Below are 18,661 nucleotides of genomic sequence, written 5' to 3'. Positions count from 1 at the left end.
TGAAGACATTGCAATATTATCTCAAAACTAGGTACTTTAAAAATAATATCATTAACATATATTTCTATCTTGCCTAGATGGCAAGTAGTCCAATATACTTAAACATTAGACAACTTCTAGGGGAGGACATGGGGGGAAGGCAGGGAAAATTGGAACACAAGGTTTTCTAAGGGCTAATGTTGAAAAATTGTCCACACATATGTTTTGAAAAATAAAAAGCTTTAAAAAAAAGTGGTATCATTTTTTAAAAGGATGAAAGTACAATATAAATTTAAATTAACTATCTCCCCATACCCATAATAATAGGAAAAAGTAAGGGAATAATATCTCCCTGTCATATCTTGATGACAGTCAATTCACTAAAATATTTATTAACATTAAGCATATATTAACCCCAGCTTCTTAAACTATGATCCATGACCCTCTATGGGGTTTCAGAACTGAATGTAAGGGGGTCTTGAAATTGATTTATAATCAGGAAATGTTTTCATTACCTATATACCTGGAGTCACGTAAAAATTTCTCAGGTGAAAAGGGGTTGCAAGTGAGAAAAATTTTAAAAAGTCTTGCATGCAAGGCAGCAAATGCTGAGCATTTAAAAAAAAACAAAATGAAAACATTCTCTGCCCTCAAGAAGCTTACATTCTACTACTACTGTAAATCAGGTAGATAGAATTTGTACATAGGGATGTTTGAGTCAACTTGAACCAGTTTAAGAACCCATTGTCAAATTTTCAGTGTGAGCATTCACACCTTGGAAATCAGCAAAAAGTTATAAAACCGGTCTTGATTTATGGTTTTGGTGAATATTTTAACACAAGATAAAGATTCTAAAAGCCAGAGATAAGAAAGGAGTCCTTTCTAAGCTTTAAGGAATAGCTTGTAAAAATGAAAAGAAGTAGGAAAAAAGTGTCAAGGTTCAAAAATACAGTTTATGGACAGAATAGAAAATTAGGGATATAGTTGTATATTTTGAATTAAGGGCCAGAAAGATACTTGGGATTCAGATTGTAAAGAGTCTTAGAAAGTATATAGTTTATTCCATTACCAATGGGGAGTACTGAAAGTTTTTGAGCAGGAGAATATCTTAGGATGCCTTAAGAATATTGTTTTGGCAGCTATAGAGAAAATAGACTTCAGATATGATAGCCTGGGAGCCCAGAGATGAGTAAGAAAACTAGCAGAAATGGGTAAGATCTGGAATTCATTATTAGAGAAGAAAGTTATCAAGAATAAAGCATCCTGAGGCAGCAACACAGAACAGTGGCAAAAGCATTAGAGATCGGAGGTCAATGGCAAGAGTCAAAAGATGTAGGTGTGAATATCTGCTCTGTTGTTTAATATTTATGAAAACTTGACTTCTCTGAACTTCAGTATTTTCATCTAATAGATGAGGAAATTAGATTAGATGTTATCACTAAGGTTATTTCTTGCTCTGAATTCTAAATCCAAATAATATCTGAAGAATAGACAGACCTGGGCAGCTAAGAGGTACACTGAATTGAAAACTGGACTTGAAGTATGGAAGATTCCTTTTCCTGAGCTCAAATGTGATCTCAAATATTTTCTTGTTATGTGATCTTGGGCAAACCCTGTTTGTCTCAGTTTCCTTATATGTAAAATGAATTGGAAAAGGAAATGGCAAACCACTCCAGTGTCTTCCCCCCCAAAAAAAGAGAGGAGGTCAAGAATTGGACAAGACTGAAAACAGATTTAGAAATCAGTGGGATAAAAGAATACAATTCTTCTGCTTCTTGGAATCCCTACTTCTTTTCAAAGTGCAGCTCAACTGCTACCACCTACACAAGGCTTTTTCCTGATCTCCATCACCCCCCTGTTGTTAATCTTCCCTTTCAAAAGATGAATTTTGTATGTTTGTATATATACACACATATGTGAATATATACATGTATTTATATAAAACATATTTGTATATATAAATCTGTGATGTGTCTTTATGTATATATATATATATAATATATTCTTATTTATAAACTTATCTGTATACATTTCTCTCCAATTGAACATAAATTTCTAGAGGGCAAGAACTGTTTTCATTTCTTCCTTTGTGTCCCCCACACCCAACACAATGCTGGCCACAGAATAAATGTGTGTTTGACTGAATTGAATCGAAAATGAGAGGGACATTGTGGCATAATGGACAGGACATATCAGGAGACCAGGATTTCAGTGCCAGCTTTGATAATAATTAGCTATTTGAGGTGAGGAAAATAATTTGACCCCTCTGGGTCTTGGTTTCTCAGTTTGTAAATGAGCAAGATGGGCCTAGTGTTCCATGGTCTCAAAAGTCCTTTCTATTCCTAATGATCTGTGAATTGATGATCATAAAGTGAATATCCTTTTTCAACCCATAGTTCTTTTCTCTTTGGACAATAAACAATTACCATCTGGAGAGAGGTTTTTGGTTTTTTTCCATAATCTCCAAATTTAAAGGTCATTATAATCCAACTCTCTCATTTTATAGATGAGGAAACGATCCTAGAGAAATGAACCTCCCTCTTCAAAGGATACTGAAGTGTTTCCACTGCACCACATTACATCACACTAAAGAGACTCATCTGCTTTGTAAGTGACTGAACTATATTCTAGGGAAATTTTCCATTTGATTGAAACAAGCCTCCTACTTAGTCAGCGGATTCTCTGTATAACTATTTGTTAGCTTAGAAAATGCAGTAAATGCCCATCGACAAAGCATCTGAATCCTTACCCTGTCGCCTTTCAATCCAGGGAGTCCAGGGGGACCAGGCAGACCTGGAAGGCCTGGGCTGCCAGAGGGACCCTGTAAATCACCAAGCACAAAAAACAAAAAGTTAATGTAATAGCTAACACTCTGATCATACAGTCCCACCAGCTCATAGGAGCCCTAGCTGGCTTTGCCATTTCCTGAAGTAAATATAAGTCAGGTATCTAACTTTGTTCCTCTAAACAGCCCATTCTTCATAGATTTTTTTTTCCACTTGAGATCACCAGCTCTCATGGTTTACATTCCTCAATAACAGTGGGCTCTTTCAGTCTGGGCTTCTGCAAGGCTTGCTGTGTAAATAAGCAGTGTAGATATTTTAAAAGACAGCATTCATGCAACAGACTCTTGAGTTCCAGGAATAACCACAACCCAAATGTGGTACCTGATGTTTCTCATCAATTCAGAAAAAAATGTCACAGAATGCAGCTATTAACACGCTCTTCCCTCAAGGGTATGGAATTTTTAGTTATACTATTTCAAATATTGCTACCTTTCATTTCCAGGTAACACAAACTAAACCTGTTTTATCAATGACTTCTATATTCTTTCCCTCTCCATTCTGGACTTGGCTCACCCATCTCTCCTTTTTTATAATAGCATGAATTATAGAAAAATATAGCTGGGAAATTTTTTAAAAGGCATCACTTACCAGTTTACCTGGTGAGCCTGGAGGACCACTGGGTCCTAATTCTCCTCTGCTACCCTGTAAAGAGGTAAATGTAATTAATTTTCATGAAACAGCCCTCTTTTCCAAATTCAAGTGCTTCATGAAGATTTAAATAAAACAATATCCAACTAAAAACTGAAGTCATCACAGTAGCATCTCCATTTCTGGATCATTAATTTGAAGGAAGAGATTATGCCGATTCAACCCAATTGAATTCAATTTAACAAACACCACCTATGTGCCAAGCACCTTGTTAGCTGCAAGGAATACAATCATACAAACAAAACAGTTGTTCCACTGTGGGATCTTAAATTCTATTCCAGGAAGGTTAAAAAAAATGTTTAGTCTTTTTTTTTTTTTAAACTGGATTCGCCATCTTGGTGATTTCCTTAGTAGAGAAAAAACAGAGCTGCCTGAAATGCATAGAGATTTAAATTATTTACCCAGAAACATTGTATTAAGAATCAAAATCAGGAGTCAGTGAACAGTCTGAACTATTTGTTGATTATAATAATATTCTAGAAGAAATATCTTACAATAACCCTATGTGAAGGACAGCTAACTAACACAAGAGATAGAGCATTCAGTCTGGAGTCAAGAAGATAAGTTCAAATGTGACCTCAGACACTTAATGGGAGTGTGACTATGGCCAAATGATTTAAGCCTGTTTGTCTCAATTCCCTCATCTGTAAAATGACCTGAAAAAGAAAATGACTGAATAACAACAAAAGTCCTAAATGTGTGTATGAATAAGTATATATGTATATAAATGAATGTGCACATATATGTATATATATGTAGATGTAAATGTAATCATATATCTTAAGCATCTGAACAGAAACTAGGGATTTAGAAAACATTTTTAAAAATAAATATTAACAAACCAAAATTTCAAAAAGGTAATGTTAAAAAAAAAAATCCTGTTCTCAAAAGATTTTTTACTCAACCAGGAGAGGTGTAAAGAATGAAATACATCTCTTTGTTCTGCTTATTATTTGGTTCCCCTTTAAAAAAATAATGTAAGTAGACTTCAGAAACTATGAGAAAGAAACTATTATGCTTTCATTCTGCAAAACAACATTCTCTTTAAGACTTGATGAAAAATGATGAAAAGATTCAACTCTCTATTGGTATATAAATTTGTTCATCAATGAAATCAGAAGTCCTGTTAAAAAAAAAAATCCCTAGACATAGTTAACTATGTTAAACACTGAAGTTATTCAAGAAATAATTGCATTCCAAATCAAAGATACTTTTTCTTTACCTTATTTTTCTTGCGGTATTGGGGAATAGTTGTCTTTGGGTTTTTTTACAGCATGATTTACATGGAAATGTGTTTTGCATTTCTACACATGACAAATTGTTTGCCTTATCATTGAGGGGGAGGGAAGTTCCGAGAGAATTTGAACTCAGAACTTGACAAAAGAATTTTTAAATTGTTTTTATACGTAATGGGAGAAAATATTAAATTCTAAAAAGAAATAGTTGTATTTCTTATAAATCTAACATGTTAGGAGTGGTTATTCCTTTTTTAGTTTTTTATAATATTTAAAACTGTATCCAATAATACCATTCTATTCTTTATTACAAAGCTGGTATCTGTCTTTATCTTAAAGTTTAATTAATTATATTTCAGAAAAAAGACCCCCCCCAAAAAAATCCTCAAAATCTTTAAGCAATGTTTAAAGTTTAGAATATCTCTGAAATCAGTAAGAACTCATTACTGAGCTGAAATAGGCCCCAGATACATATTTTCAGCATCAGATATACTGACATCTCAGAGACAAAAGAGTTTCATGAGCTTTGTTGTCAACTGTAACCGAACACTCTAATATTCATTAAAACAACACTTACAGTTAAGGAAACAAAGCAGCTGAATATCTAGAGGGAGCTTCCTACTCAAATCCAACAGACATGGCCATCTATATTCCCAACTACCTATTCTGCCAGATTTAGCAAAAGTTTGCAGGTAGAGCCTATCATTTGTTCAGGCCATTTCTACTGTGAAGATCACTCTGAAAGGGCCTGAACTGGAGATGTGTGACTGTAGATGAAGAATGGGACAATAAAAATGAGATATTTCCTACCTTCAGATTATGAATTTCAAGATTATGTCCCACTCCAATGACTAGGTCACATACTTCAAAGTTTAAGACTTCTTTTCTCCAGAACACTGCTATGGTGACTAGTTCAAATTATTTTTTGGCAGAATTGTGGCTTCAAATAACATCATGCTAAAATAATCTTAACTTTAAAAAAAATGCAGAGGAAAGGTGTGAAATATAATTTACAACACCAGAAAGTAAAAGTTCATTGCCTGAGGCATACCCTGAAGCATTCACTTCTGAAGGATTAAACCCCCTCTCTTATCATAAATAAAAAGTGAAAGATTATCATTTTTTCTTCTACTTATAAACAAATTTTGTTTGGTGGTTTGGTGGGTTTTTTTTTTTTTACAAACATGCAACTAGGTAAAGGATTTGTGGGCTTCTACTTCTTTAAGGGGTTATATTACCATGAAAATCCAATATTTTTCTGATCTTGAAATCTTATTCCCTCTTCTTTCAATGAATGTCAGTCAATCAGTATGCTAGGCACTAGATACATTAAAAAAGCCAAAATAGTATCTGTCTTCAAGGAGCTTAGATTTAAATGGAGGAAACAACCTGTAAATAAATAGGGACAAACAAGATACATATAGAATAGATGGAAGGCAAATAGGGGGCCAAGAAAGAGCTGCTGCTTAAGGCAGACTTTGAGCTGAGTACTGAAGGAATAAAAAGGATTCCAAAGGTAGAAGTGTGGAGAGGGAACATTCCAAGAATGGGAATAACAAAAAAAAAAAAAAAAAAAAAAGGCAGAGAAATGGGAGATGGAGTGACATGCTTGAGAAACAGCAAGAAGCCCATTGTTGCTAGATCTTAGCCTTTGGGGAGGAGAATAAAGAGTAAGAAGACCGGAAAAGTAGGATGGAGATAGGTTTTAAAGGTTTTTAAAATACAGAGGATTTCATTTTTGAACCTGAAGGTAATAGAGAGCCACTAGAATTTACTGACTACAGGCTGAATTGCTCAAATGAAGATATTAGATTTAGGATTTCCTAGATTTAGAACAACATCTCCACCTGAGGAGGGGATAGATTAAATTAAGGAGAAACTTAAGTAAGGGAGGCCAATCAGGAAACCATTGCAAAAGTCCAGATGAGAGCTGATGAAGACCTGAACAAGAGTGATAGTTTTGTCTGTCCAGAGAAGAGGACCAGGAAATGTTATGAAAACAGAAATGAGATCTGGCAACACATTGAATGTTGGAGAAGGGTAGCAAGGGAGGGAGAGAGAGAGGGTGAGGGAGGGAGGAAGAGAGAGACAGAAAAACAGAGACGGATACAGAGAGAGAGGGGGGGAGGGAGGCAGAGAGACAGAGCCGAGAGAAAGACAGAGAGAGAGAAAGAGACAGAGAGAGAGAGAGAAAGACAGAGACAGAGAGAGAGAGACAGAGACACAGAGAGAGGGAGAGACAGAGAGAGAGACAGAGAGACAGAGAGAGAGAGACAGACAGACAGAGACAGAGAGACAGAGACAGAGACAATGAAAATGAGATTGGGAGTCTGAGTGACTAGGAGGATGGTGATGTTCTCAATAGCAATAGAAGATTTTGGAAGAAAAGAGGGTCTTGAGGATTTGGGAAGACAATGAGCTCCTTTTGGGATTCTTGAATTTGAGATGTTTATGGGACATAGAGTTTAAAATGTCCAGTAGGCATTTGATAATGTAGGATTGAAACTCAGAAAATACATTACATATATAAACAAATAGGTAGCTGAGAGCCATACATCTGGAACAACAGTTGGATAAGCTAATGAGATCATCAGGTAAGAAAATATAGGCGGGAAAAAAGAGAAGGCAGCCCAGGAGAGAGCATTAATGAGCTCAGTTAACAAGCCTTATAAACATCAGTAGACCATGCCCCTCTCAGTATCCCAGAAATAGTCAAATGTAACTATTATAAGTCTGAAACTTGAACATATACAAAAGCATGCATGAGAATTAATTAAAGGAACTGTGACTATTAATCCTGGAGAAGACTGATAGAGAATATGATAGTTATCCATCAAGTATTTGTTATGACATGATTTGAGATTAGTTTTTTTCTTCTGCTTAGTCCTATAGGGCAATAGGGGGAAGTTATGAAGACACAAAATTTAAGTTTCATATGAAAAACTTCTTGGTGATTAAAGAATAAAAAATTATTTAATTAGATTAAAGATTAAAACTGTCCAAAATGGAATGGGCTGCCTCAGGAGGCAATGGATTCTCTCCTTGGATGTGAAGCAAAAGTTGGATGGCCATGTGCTGGATACAATGTAAAAGAAATTCAAGATATAAGCTAGACCAGATGGTCACTGAGGTCCCTCTCATCTTTGAATTCAGCGAGTGACCTTACGGTAAGATCCATGAATTTAAGGGCATTTGTTCCTCTGCTTATGCAAAATTGAGATTCTTAACCTATTTGGGGCAATCTGGTGAAATCTATATAGACTCCTCAGAATAATAGTTTTAAATGCATAAAATAAAATACATAGAATTACAAAAGAAACCAGTGACACTGAAATTCAGTTATTAAAAAAAAATTTAAACAAGTTCATGGAACCCAGGTCAAAAATCCCTTACACAGAAGATGTTTTTAGAGACTATAGGACTTCTCCCTTTCTTTTCACTTCCCTCCTATAAGTCTTTGGCTAGTGAGTTCTTAGGTAAGTCTATAACAACATACTCACCAAATAAAGAAATAAAATATTTACTTTTCAAACAATGACCCAAGAGAAATAAAGAGTTTGTTTTGTACTAGAGGAATGGACAATTCTGGGGCCAAGTCTTATGGTTTCTACTTTAGTCTGAAAATAATCAGGTTTTCTTTCTAAGGTCTGCTATTTCACTATATGAACTAATGAAAGGATATTAGCAAGAGTGACAGGGACACAAAACAGTAATCAGTGCAAGCACAGATTAAGCTAAACAAATTCCATGAGAAGAATAATTAACTATGACACTGATGACAGGAAATGCAATGACAGAGCTGTTAATTAAAAGATAGAAACTGCTATACATCAGTGAGCTGGGGCGATAACAATATTCTCAGATACCCTGAGTTGGGGATCGGAAGTTAATATTTTTCTTCCAAAATACATTCATTTCTATTTCTCCCAAACAGATCAACCATCACAGAAAAGGCACTGGAATTTCAATTTAGTAGAAAGACCTCAAGGCACTGGAGTTTCAATTTAGGATTCAGAACTAGAAAGGCCCTCCAATCTCTTTTGACAAGAAAAATGAAGCCCAGAAAACTTAAGTGACTTAGTAGAAATAAAACTTTCAGTGTAGACAAAACATAAATGTAGGACCTCTCATTCCCCAAAATTTCAGGCTTTTTTTCATTCTATTAGTAGCCCAGAAACAATTTTCAATAGAAAGAATAGAGGCTAAGGCAGAGTCTTAACAGAATAAGAATGTCATGATGCAAGAATCAAGTTAGCTCAAGTCTTTTCCCATATTTAGGGAACATTTTCATAGTCCTCCTCCTTTTCCCCAGGTTAGGGTTTAGAATTCTTCAAGATGTATGCTGCTATGGCTACACCCAAAGAAAGAACACTTGGAAATGAATGTAAACTGTTTGCATTTTGGTTTTTCTTCTCAGGTTATTTTTACCTTCTGAATCCAATTCTTCCTGTGCAACAAGAGAACTGTTCAGTTCTGCACACATATATTGTATCTAAGATAAACTGTGACATATTTAACATATATAGGACTGCTTGACATCTGGGGGAGGGAGTGGAGGAAGGGATGGGAAAAATCGGAACAGACATGAGTGCAAGGGATAATGTTGTAAAGAATTTTTTTCAAAATAATATATATATATATTATATATATATATATATTTATATATATAAAGATCTATGCTGCTATGAGAAAGGCACATTGCCTTTTAGAAGCTTCTATTTGCATTGTTCTCCATGTGTAAGAGTAGTAAATTCCTTGAAAGTAAAAACTATATTTTTTCCTTTGTTCTTTTTTTTTATTTTTATTCAAGTGCCTAGCAAGATACTAGTAATGTAGTAGATACTTAGTAAATGTATTGCCAGCCCTTAGCATGGCATATAGGGTTTAATAAATGTTTCTTGTATTCTTCCTTTGTTTTCAAAGGGGACCAATGATATCACGGGTGATATCTTGACTTGCATGGAAAGTGGATTTAAATGAAGCAGAGTTGTGCAAAGTTGTCAACTTCACTCTCTGTTCTAGTCACTGAAGTCCAATAACAAGACAAAAGTCAAGAGAAAAATAAATGCTTATTGACTTAAGGGAAAGAAAAGCAACTATAAAAGACTTCTCTTTCTATTTTGTTGTGTACATTCTAATATGTTTACTAATACATTTAAGGACCAATCAAGGCATTATTACAATTTTCAGGAGAACTGGGATTATATCCCAAAGAGATTATAAAGAAGGGAAAGGGACCTGTATGTGCACGAATGTTTGTGGCAGCCCTTTTTGTAGTGGCTAAAAACTGGAAACTGAATGGATGTCCATCAGTTGGAGAATGGCTGAATAAATTGTGGTATATGAAAATTATGGAATATTACTGTTCTGTAAGAAATGACCAACAGGATAATTTCAGAAAGGCCTGGAGAGACTTACACGAACTGATGCTGAGTGAAATGAGCAGGACCAGGAGATCATTATATACTTCAACAACAATACTATATGATGACCAGTTCTGATGGACCAGGCCATCCTCAGCAACGAGATCAACCAAATCATTTCTAATGGAGCAGTAATGAACTGAACTAGCTATGCCCAGAAAAAGAACTCTGGGAGATGACTAAAAACCATTACATTGAATTCCCAATCCCTATATTTATGCACACCTGCATTTTTGATTTCCTTCACAAGCTAATTGTACAATATTTCAGAGTCTGATTCTTTTTGTACAGCAAAATAACGTTTTGGTCATGTATACTTATTGTGTATCTAATTTATATTTTAATATATTTAACATCTACTGGTCATCCTGCCATCTAGGGGAGGGGGTGGGGGGGTAAGAGGTGAAAAATTGGAACAAGAGGTTTGGCAATTGTTAATGCTGTAAAGTTACCCATGCATATATCCTGTAAATAAAAGGCTATTAAATAAAAATAAATAAATAAATAAATAAAAAAGCAAAAAAAAAAAAAAAAAAAAAAAAACAATTTTCAGGAGAAGAGTTACCTATATCTATGTATCTTTGTTAGCTATACGACACTATTTCAGCTTTATTTCCATGACTGGTAATGTTGTATTATCACTATTAGATAGTAAATGGTCCCTGGGAAATGAACAGTCTTGCTCAATTTAAGCCTGCTAAATGTGGCTTGGCGAGCACAGATATGGGCCCTGCTGTAAGTCTTCAGTCTATCTAAGGGAACCACTAAAGCATTCCATCAAAATTTCCTTCAAGATCATCCATCACTGAACAGACTGAGCAGGTATCTTTTTTAATAAATCAGAACCAGTTGTTCGTTCAAAAAATCCATGTAGATAGAGGTCATGGAACATGACAGTCATTTTTAAATAACAACCACTTATCTTAGGGTAGTGTTTGTGAATCTTCATTTAATGATGTGTCTGTTTATAAATGGATCTATTATTCTTGCACAGAATCATGAGAAAGGCACATTTGCTGACTTAAATTACAGTTCCTGAGGTTGTTTTGTAAAATCTTCCTAACTTTATTGAAGAGTCCTTCACTCTTAGGATTACAGAGAATAGGTGCAAATATTTTACACTATTGAAGGGACCTTAGAGGTCATTGTGTCCAGACCATTCCCTTTTCAGAGAAGGAAACTGAGGCTCAGAGAGGTTAAATAATTTTTCCTACATTACATGGCTAGATATGATCTGATTCTAATTTATTCCAATTTTCTATACACTATACCAGAGGTGTCAAATCCAAGTATGGTCAGAACCAGATTTAAATGTAATTGGAACATGCTTTCTACAAAATAAATAAAATATAATTTTTCATTGTTGTTCAGTCAGGTCTGACTCATTCTACCATTTGGAGATTTTCTTGGCAAAGATACTGGAATGGTTTGCCATTTGCCTCTCTAGTTCATTTTATATATGAATAAACTCAAGATTAAGTGAATTGCCGAGTATCACACAGCTAGTATTGGGACCAGATTTAACCTCAAGAAGATGAGTCTTCTTTACTTTAGGCTTTGCACAGAACATAGATAATGTTAATAGGTGTTTTAAGTCAATATGTGAGCTATGATATCCTTAATTAATGGTTATTAGCTTTAATGGTTTAGTGGCCCCTCTTATTTGAGTCTGATCCCACTGCAATAGACCGTGTTGTTGGAATAATTGACTGATGTTCACTTGATTTAAAACAAAAAAAAAAACAACTCAGTTGTTAAAAGATATTTAAAAAATCTATAAATGCAACCACAGCTTCAAAATCTTGCTGATTGAAGAAATAGAAAAATAGGAAGTCATTTTACATAATCTATATCATATACTATATACGAAATGCTTCTCTCTGGCAAAAGGAATACCAATTAACCCAGAAAGTCAGTTATAGATCAATGCTTTTATAAACCCATTTTATGGGATTAAAAGTACAGTTTGACTAATTATTTTACATTACCATGGTGAAGACTTATTTAGTCATGATTTAATTATAACTTTTGTGTGCATCACAAGGATATAAAAGACCAATTCACTTTTATAGTCATATTATAGACTGTTCTCTACTAAGTCCCTCTCTGCTAGTTTTTTTCATGGCATAGAGGTGACCCTGAGTTCCCAAAAGATGAGTCGGTGAAGCTTAAACTATAACAGATCCTATGGCAACCTGGAAAAATGTCATGGAAAATCCAGATGATGGATTGTTTATTATCTGAGAAAGGGCACTGATTCTAGTATAAAGGGCCTTTTCCTATCTCTGAATCCCCCTGTCATCTTAAACCAATCACATCATTTTGTGGGTCTCATTTTCCTCATCTATAAAGGGAAAATAGTTACTTAAATGGCCTTTGAGGTTCTTTTCAAATCTAGTTTTACGATATCAGCTTATCTCAGTTCTTAAAGACTCTTTATCAGATTGACTTCAAGGCCAAATTTAAAATTTTCAGCCATACCAACTCTTACAAACCATCTAGTAAGGTCTAGAATATGGATTCTTAACCTTCTTTGTGTCATTGCCCCCTCTGATTATTTGATGAAGGCTGTGGACCCCTTTTCAAGATAATGGTTTTTAAACACATAAAATAAAATACATAAAACAACAAAGGAAAATAATTCCATTTATAATAATATGTAGTTATCAAAATATTTTTAAAAACAAGTTTATGGGCCCTAAGTTAAGAACCTCTGACTTAAGGAGAAGGTTTGTAATTATATCAATGAATGTAAAAATCCTTGGATATATTGAAATATTTTTAAAAAGTACTTCTAGCTAGTGTTAGATAGACATATTTTGACCCATGCCACATGACTTATTTGGATATTTTATTATATAGGAAGTCTAGTTCTACTGTGAAGCAGACATTTTCAACTGCTTAGCTGGATTCCTTATGTCATTTTCAACATTATTACATGTGTCCTCTGCCATGGATAAAGGCTTCATTATAGAGACTGCAAGCCTAATCTCTGCCTTTGGAGAGTTTACAATAGAGTTGGAGGGGAGGAAAGTCTATGTATGACACATACATAGACTACTGCAATTTTAAAAAATGGTAAATTATAAGTACCCACTGAAATGGTCAGGAAAGTATCATGAGTTTTCTTTGTACCACTCATGCTCAGCACAACACTTGGCACATAAAAACTAAATAAATATTTTTGACTGACTGAAAAAAAAAGTATTATGGTAGTTCTTAAGAGGGGGGAAAATACTTCTTGATGAAAAGGAAGCCATGTTAGGAGCATCAAGGGAGACTTCAAGGAAGAGCTGGCATTTAAGTTAAGCCTTGAACTATGGGTAAAATTTTGATAAATAGAAATGATGGTAAGGACATACTAAGTGGTAAAAATCAGCTTGACAAACAGTCAAGAAGGCATGGGACATACTTAAGAAATTGGAAATCATACAATTTGGCTTGATATAGAATATATGTAAGGAAGTAGCACATGAGATGGCTAAAAGGTAGTTTGATATCAGTTCATGAAGAACCTTTGTTGCCAGGCCATGGAGTTTGGGTCTTATTTTTCAGTTGCATTGGTGGTTTTTGACTAGAGTAATAAAATGAAAAAGAGTAATGTTTTATGAAAATTCATCTGGGAACAATAAATTTCATGGACTGAAGCAGGAAGAAACTGGAAGTAGGGGAACTATTTGAGAGGCCAAAACAAGAGCCCAATGTTTTGATCTGAGACAAATCACCTTACTCCCATGGATCTCAGTTCCATTGTCTATAAAATGAGAGAGATTAAATTAGATTACCGCTGAGGTACTGTTTAGGGTTCTATGATCCTATAGTCTATGATCCTATTATGAGGAAGAGAAAAAGCAGCAATAAAAATTTTAAATATGCAGAAGACAAAAAAGACATTCGGGAGAAGACACAAAGAAAAATGAAAACTTTGTTATGGTCTAAATTTAAAACACATTTTTTAAAGCTTACCATGTAAAAGAAGAAGTTTATGTTTGTTTTATTCACAATTCCCTTTTTTGTTCATTGGATATTAAAATATTTTTGTTGATGTTAAATTCATAATAAAAAAAAGAAAAATTAATTTAATAAAGACCTGAACTCGTGTAGTAATGATGGTGATTCACATTTAAAAGTTGGGAATGGGCAAATAAATTATGGAACATGAATGTAAGGGAATACTATCATGCTGCAGGAAAATAATCAAAGAGAAGGGTTCAGTGAAAATGGGAAGATGAATGAGTTGATGTAAAGTAAGTGGAATAAGTTCAGGATAAGTTAAACAATAACAATATAATAAACAGATTTTTTTGAAATACTTGATAACTGGTCAGTGCAATGACCAATTATGATTTCAGAAAACTAATGACAAAGAATGATACCACCAACAAGACACACATTTTTGGATATGATCAATGAGATATATTTTTTTGCTTGACTATGATGTTTGTTACAGGAATTTTCTTATCCTTTTTTTCTGGGAAGTGTGGAAAATGGAATAAAATAAATATTTATTAAGTGAAAAAAATTAAGTTTTATTATGAGAAAAAAGGAACTATAGATTCAAGAAACAAAAATAGAACTGACATAGTGAAGTGATGATTAGATTTTAAGTGAGAAGAGATCAAAGGAAAGGGGAATTTAAGGATGATTACAAAATTTCAAGCCTGTATTACTAGAAAAATAGTAGGACTGTTAACAGAAAAAAATCTAATCAGAAGATGCCATTTCTAACTAGATGAAAAGTCTAATCTTACACACACTCAGATTCTTACCCAAAGAAATGAAGATAGTAGAACAGAATATAATAGATGCCTAGAATCCTTAGAATACCAGAAAATCTTCTGTATTAGTAATATGATCCTTGTTTTTAGATAAAACCTGATCAAAGCACAGAGAAATCTTTATACAAAGGTCAGATCCAAGAAACTTCCTCTACCAAGGAAGATCAGTACCTATTTATAATTTTACACTTGCCTGGGGCATCAAGAATTTTTATAATATGCCCAGAGTCTGCTTCTACACATGCATGTTTTAATTTTACAAAAGGAACTGAATTTTTAAAATTGAATTGAATTACATGAAGAGAAGATGCATGTCACTATATCTCTTGCACAATCCATAATTCCACAGAGCAGTAAAGTGCTAAGGATTATTTTAAATTCTATAAAATGCATTCACAGACATTGATCATCATAACATCCCTATTAATGAGGCATGGAAAATGGCAGGATCACTTATTTTGATGAACAAACTGAGATTCAGAGAACTTTTAAGTAATTTGCTAATAGTAAGACATCCAGTAGGTATCAAAGCAAAATTAAAATCCCAGTAGATTTGATTGACTCTTCTGAGTTCCACTATGACATGTTATCTCTTAAAATTGTTTCTTCCATAACCAAAGGAATTATTACATGGTCTTCTAAGAACTTTTCTCATTTCTTGAGCAAAAAAATCTATTTCTCATTTCATCTGTTTACATAATCAGGAAAGTCCTAGAAGAGATAAATCTGCAGGTACAGAAAAGACTAGTACTTACTGGTAGCCCCCGTGGTCCTCTTGGTCCAACTTCCCCTTGAGGTCCCTGTTGACCCTGTTTTCAAGAAGATGGGTAAATAACAAATTAGTAACAAATGGCCTTTTGCCTCTTGACAATAAAATTAATGAATTATGGAAAGTAGAAACAATATCTTACCGGTTTGCCTGAATTTCCCATAACACCAGGTACCCCAGGAGCACCTGTATTACCCTATGAAGTAAAGATATGCAAAATTCAATCAGAGCTAAATATCCATTCAATAAATTCACCAGCAAAACAAAAAAGGAAGGGAAGCTTATATTTATTAGAATTAAATGGCATTAATTTGTTGATTGCTTCTCTTAAAATTAGGGAGGTTTGTAAAGAATGTAGAAGCCACAAGACATTAAGTCATTCTACCCTTAAGATTTAAGATTGTATAGCTAAGCTCCAAGCATGATATTTTGCTTGCTAGAAGTATTTAAAACTGCAAAAATGAAGGTTATAAACCAGATGGGAAATTTCATTGAATGTCCCTCTGCAATGATTTTCACATCAGTCTTTTTTTCATCTTCTCCACTAATACTGTCTAGATAATGTCCTTATAACCTAAGGCCTGTAATGCTACAACAGCTTCTAAAGGATCTCCCTTACTTCCAGTCTCCCCCACTCTAATCCAGAAAATACACCACTATAGGATTAATATTAAGATTTCTTACTAAGACACTATGTTCTCATTATTCCCCTACTGTAAATTCTTCAACGGCTCTTCATTGCCAAGAGCAAAAAATAAAAAAAATTAGTCTATGGCCTTCCAGAGTCTGCCTCAACCTAAGAATAATAATAGCTAACATTTATATAGTCCCTCAAAGTTTGCAAGGCACTTTACATATAAGTTATCTCTTAGAATTAGGATTCTATGATCAATAACTAATTTTATATAGAACTTTACATGTATATGTCATATATTTATAGATACATGTGTTAGTTATACATACGCACATTTAACTATAAACATACAGTCAGAAGAACTTCATAACAGCCTTGAAAGGTAGGTACTATTATTACTCCCATTTTACAGATAAGGAAATTGAGGTCCAAAGAGTTGTCCAAAAAAGTATTAATATTATTTAATTTATTAATATCAAGACAGTAACAACTAGGCACTAAGGTATCTCTCCTAGTAGTACATGCATTTTTATTCAAAATCTAATTCCAATTAATTCCTATATTGTGTTATATTTAATTTCCTGAAATTTTTTCATTAATTCTCTGAAAAGTGGCTTTGGATAATATATTATCAATGTTTAGTAAAGCAGATAAGCATATAACCTTATATCTCTATAAACAGCTACTAGTGACTTTAATGATGTTCATTAATATGGAGAGTACTGTAATTTAATAATCCTATTCTTTCTATGTAAATTGTACTGAACAATCCATCTCCGTGTAAAAGGATGACAGTTTCATTAGATTAATACAAAAATCACAAGCAGCAAGCTTCTCTTCAAAATATTTCTGTTCACACATCTGAGAAAGAGATTTCATTATCTTCTTTATTCCTTTAACACCCTGGCTCTCATTTCTCTCCAATGTCAAATGCATTCAAGAAAGAACTTTTACATTTTGCTAATGTACTTAACACCTTGGCCTTCTTCTTTCTCTCAAATGTCTAATGTGTCATAAAAGTCAGGCTTTAGAATCTAAGAATTAGAGGATAAAATACCCCTTTAATCAATTAAGAAATATTCAAGCACAGTTACCTTTTCACCAGCAACACCTTTTGCACCAGGACTTCCAGGTAAACCCTAAAAGAATTACACAAAATGTGATCAAATGTTTCAACTGGAAATCTACATGGATTTCCCTAATGCTATACTGACATATCTGGAGAACACTGTAAGGAATTAAAAACAATTCACATTTTTTAATATTTGACCATTTGAGCCAGATTTAGCATGGGACAATATGGCTATTCACATTTCAAAGTGAATTCTTTGGATCTTCTAACACCACCTTATATTTCTCTTAGTCTTTCCTAATTAAAACATGAATTTGCTATTATATTGAAGCAACTAGAAGCAGAATAATTTCTATTTTAATTTTAATATGTTAAATTTTAATGAATAAAATTTTAATAATTTATTTTTCCCAGTTATATATAAAAACAATTTTTAACTTTCATTTTTGTTACAATTTTGAATTCTAAATTCTCTCCCACCCTTCATCCTCTCCCTCCACATACTCATTAAGAAGGCAAGAAATTTGATAAGGTTAAACATGTGAAGTTATGCAAAATATTTTCATATCAGTCACATTGTGAAAGAAAACAGACCAAAAAAAAAAAAAAAAGAAAGTTTAAAAAAAATTAGTTTGCTTCCATCTGCATTCAGTTTCCATCAGTCCTTTCTCTGAGTTGGATATCATTTTGGATCACATTTTCCTTCAGAATTTTCTTGGATCTTTGTATTTTTGAGACTAGCTAAGTCATTCATAGTTGATGATTGTATAATACTGCTGTACTGTGTGCAATGTTTTCTGGTTCTAAAGCAGAGTAATTTCTCAAATAGGAATTACCAAAATAGAATCTAAGGCCATCCAGACCAATAACAGTTCTTGTGGACAGGACAGAAGATACAGTAATTGGGCAGATGTAAAAACATCTGTAATAGATATAAGAACATCTCTAATAGCTGTAATAACAAACAGAAAATGAGGGAAGAGGGAATTACAGAAGTAGTTAGAACTTTACAGAGGAAGAAGGCAAGGTGAAAGGGAAGATATTTGGAGTAAGCCAAAGTAAAGAGCTATCAGGAACATTAAGATTCTGTAGTCATTAGTGATGAAGAACTTGGACATGAAAATTTCAAAAAGGATTTTAAAATTTAGTCAAAGATCAAAAAATATAGGGGACTATAGACTCAATATGATAAAATATTTTCTAGGGCTGACATTAATCAGGATCAACATTTACAATTAGATGTCCAGGAATGGACAATACAATTATCTTTCAATATA

General features: G+C 33.7%; 1 protein-coding gene across 1 annotated transcript in view; it reads right to left on the bottom strand.

Annotated features, from left to right (window-relative positions):
* The window catches only part of COL9A1 (collagen type IX alpha 1 chain), a 124,411-nt gene that overhangs the window by 26,043 nt on the left and 79,707 nt on the right, over positions 1-18,661 (bottom strand). The window contains exons 25-29 of the mRNA XM_031968607.1: positions 17,407-17,451; positions 15,821-15,874; positions 15,665-15,718; positions 3,414-3,467; positions 2,729-2,800 (exon numbers count right to left, since the gene is read on the bottom strand). Of these exons, the coding sequence (XP_031824467.1) occupies positions 2,729-2,800; positions 3,414-3,467; positions 15,665-15,718; positions 15,821-15,874; positions 17,407-17,451 (279 nt within the window). The remainder of the gene's footprint in view (positions 1-2,728; positions 2,801-3,413; positions 3,468-15,664; positions 15,719-15,820; positions 15,875-17,406; positions 17,452-18,661) is intronic.

Source organism: Sarcophilus harrisii, chromosome 4 (genome assembly GCF_902635505.1).
Source record: "Sarcophilus harrisii chromosome 4, mSarHar1.11, whole genome shotgun sequence".
In the NCBI taxonomy this organism is placed as follows: domain Eukaryota; kingdom Metazoa; phylum Chordata; class Mammalia; order Dasyuromorphia; family Dasyuridae; genus Sarcophilus; species Sarcophilus harrisii.
The sequence above is the reverse complement of the archived record's forward strand: the minus strand, read 5'-3'. Positions and strand labels throughout refer to the sequence as shown.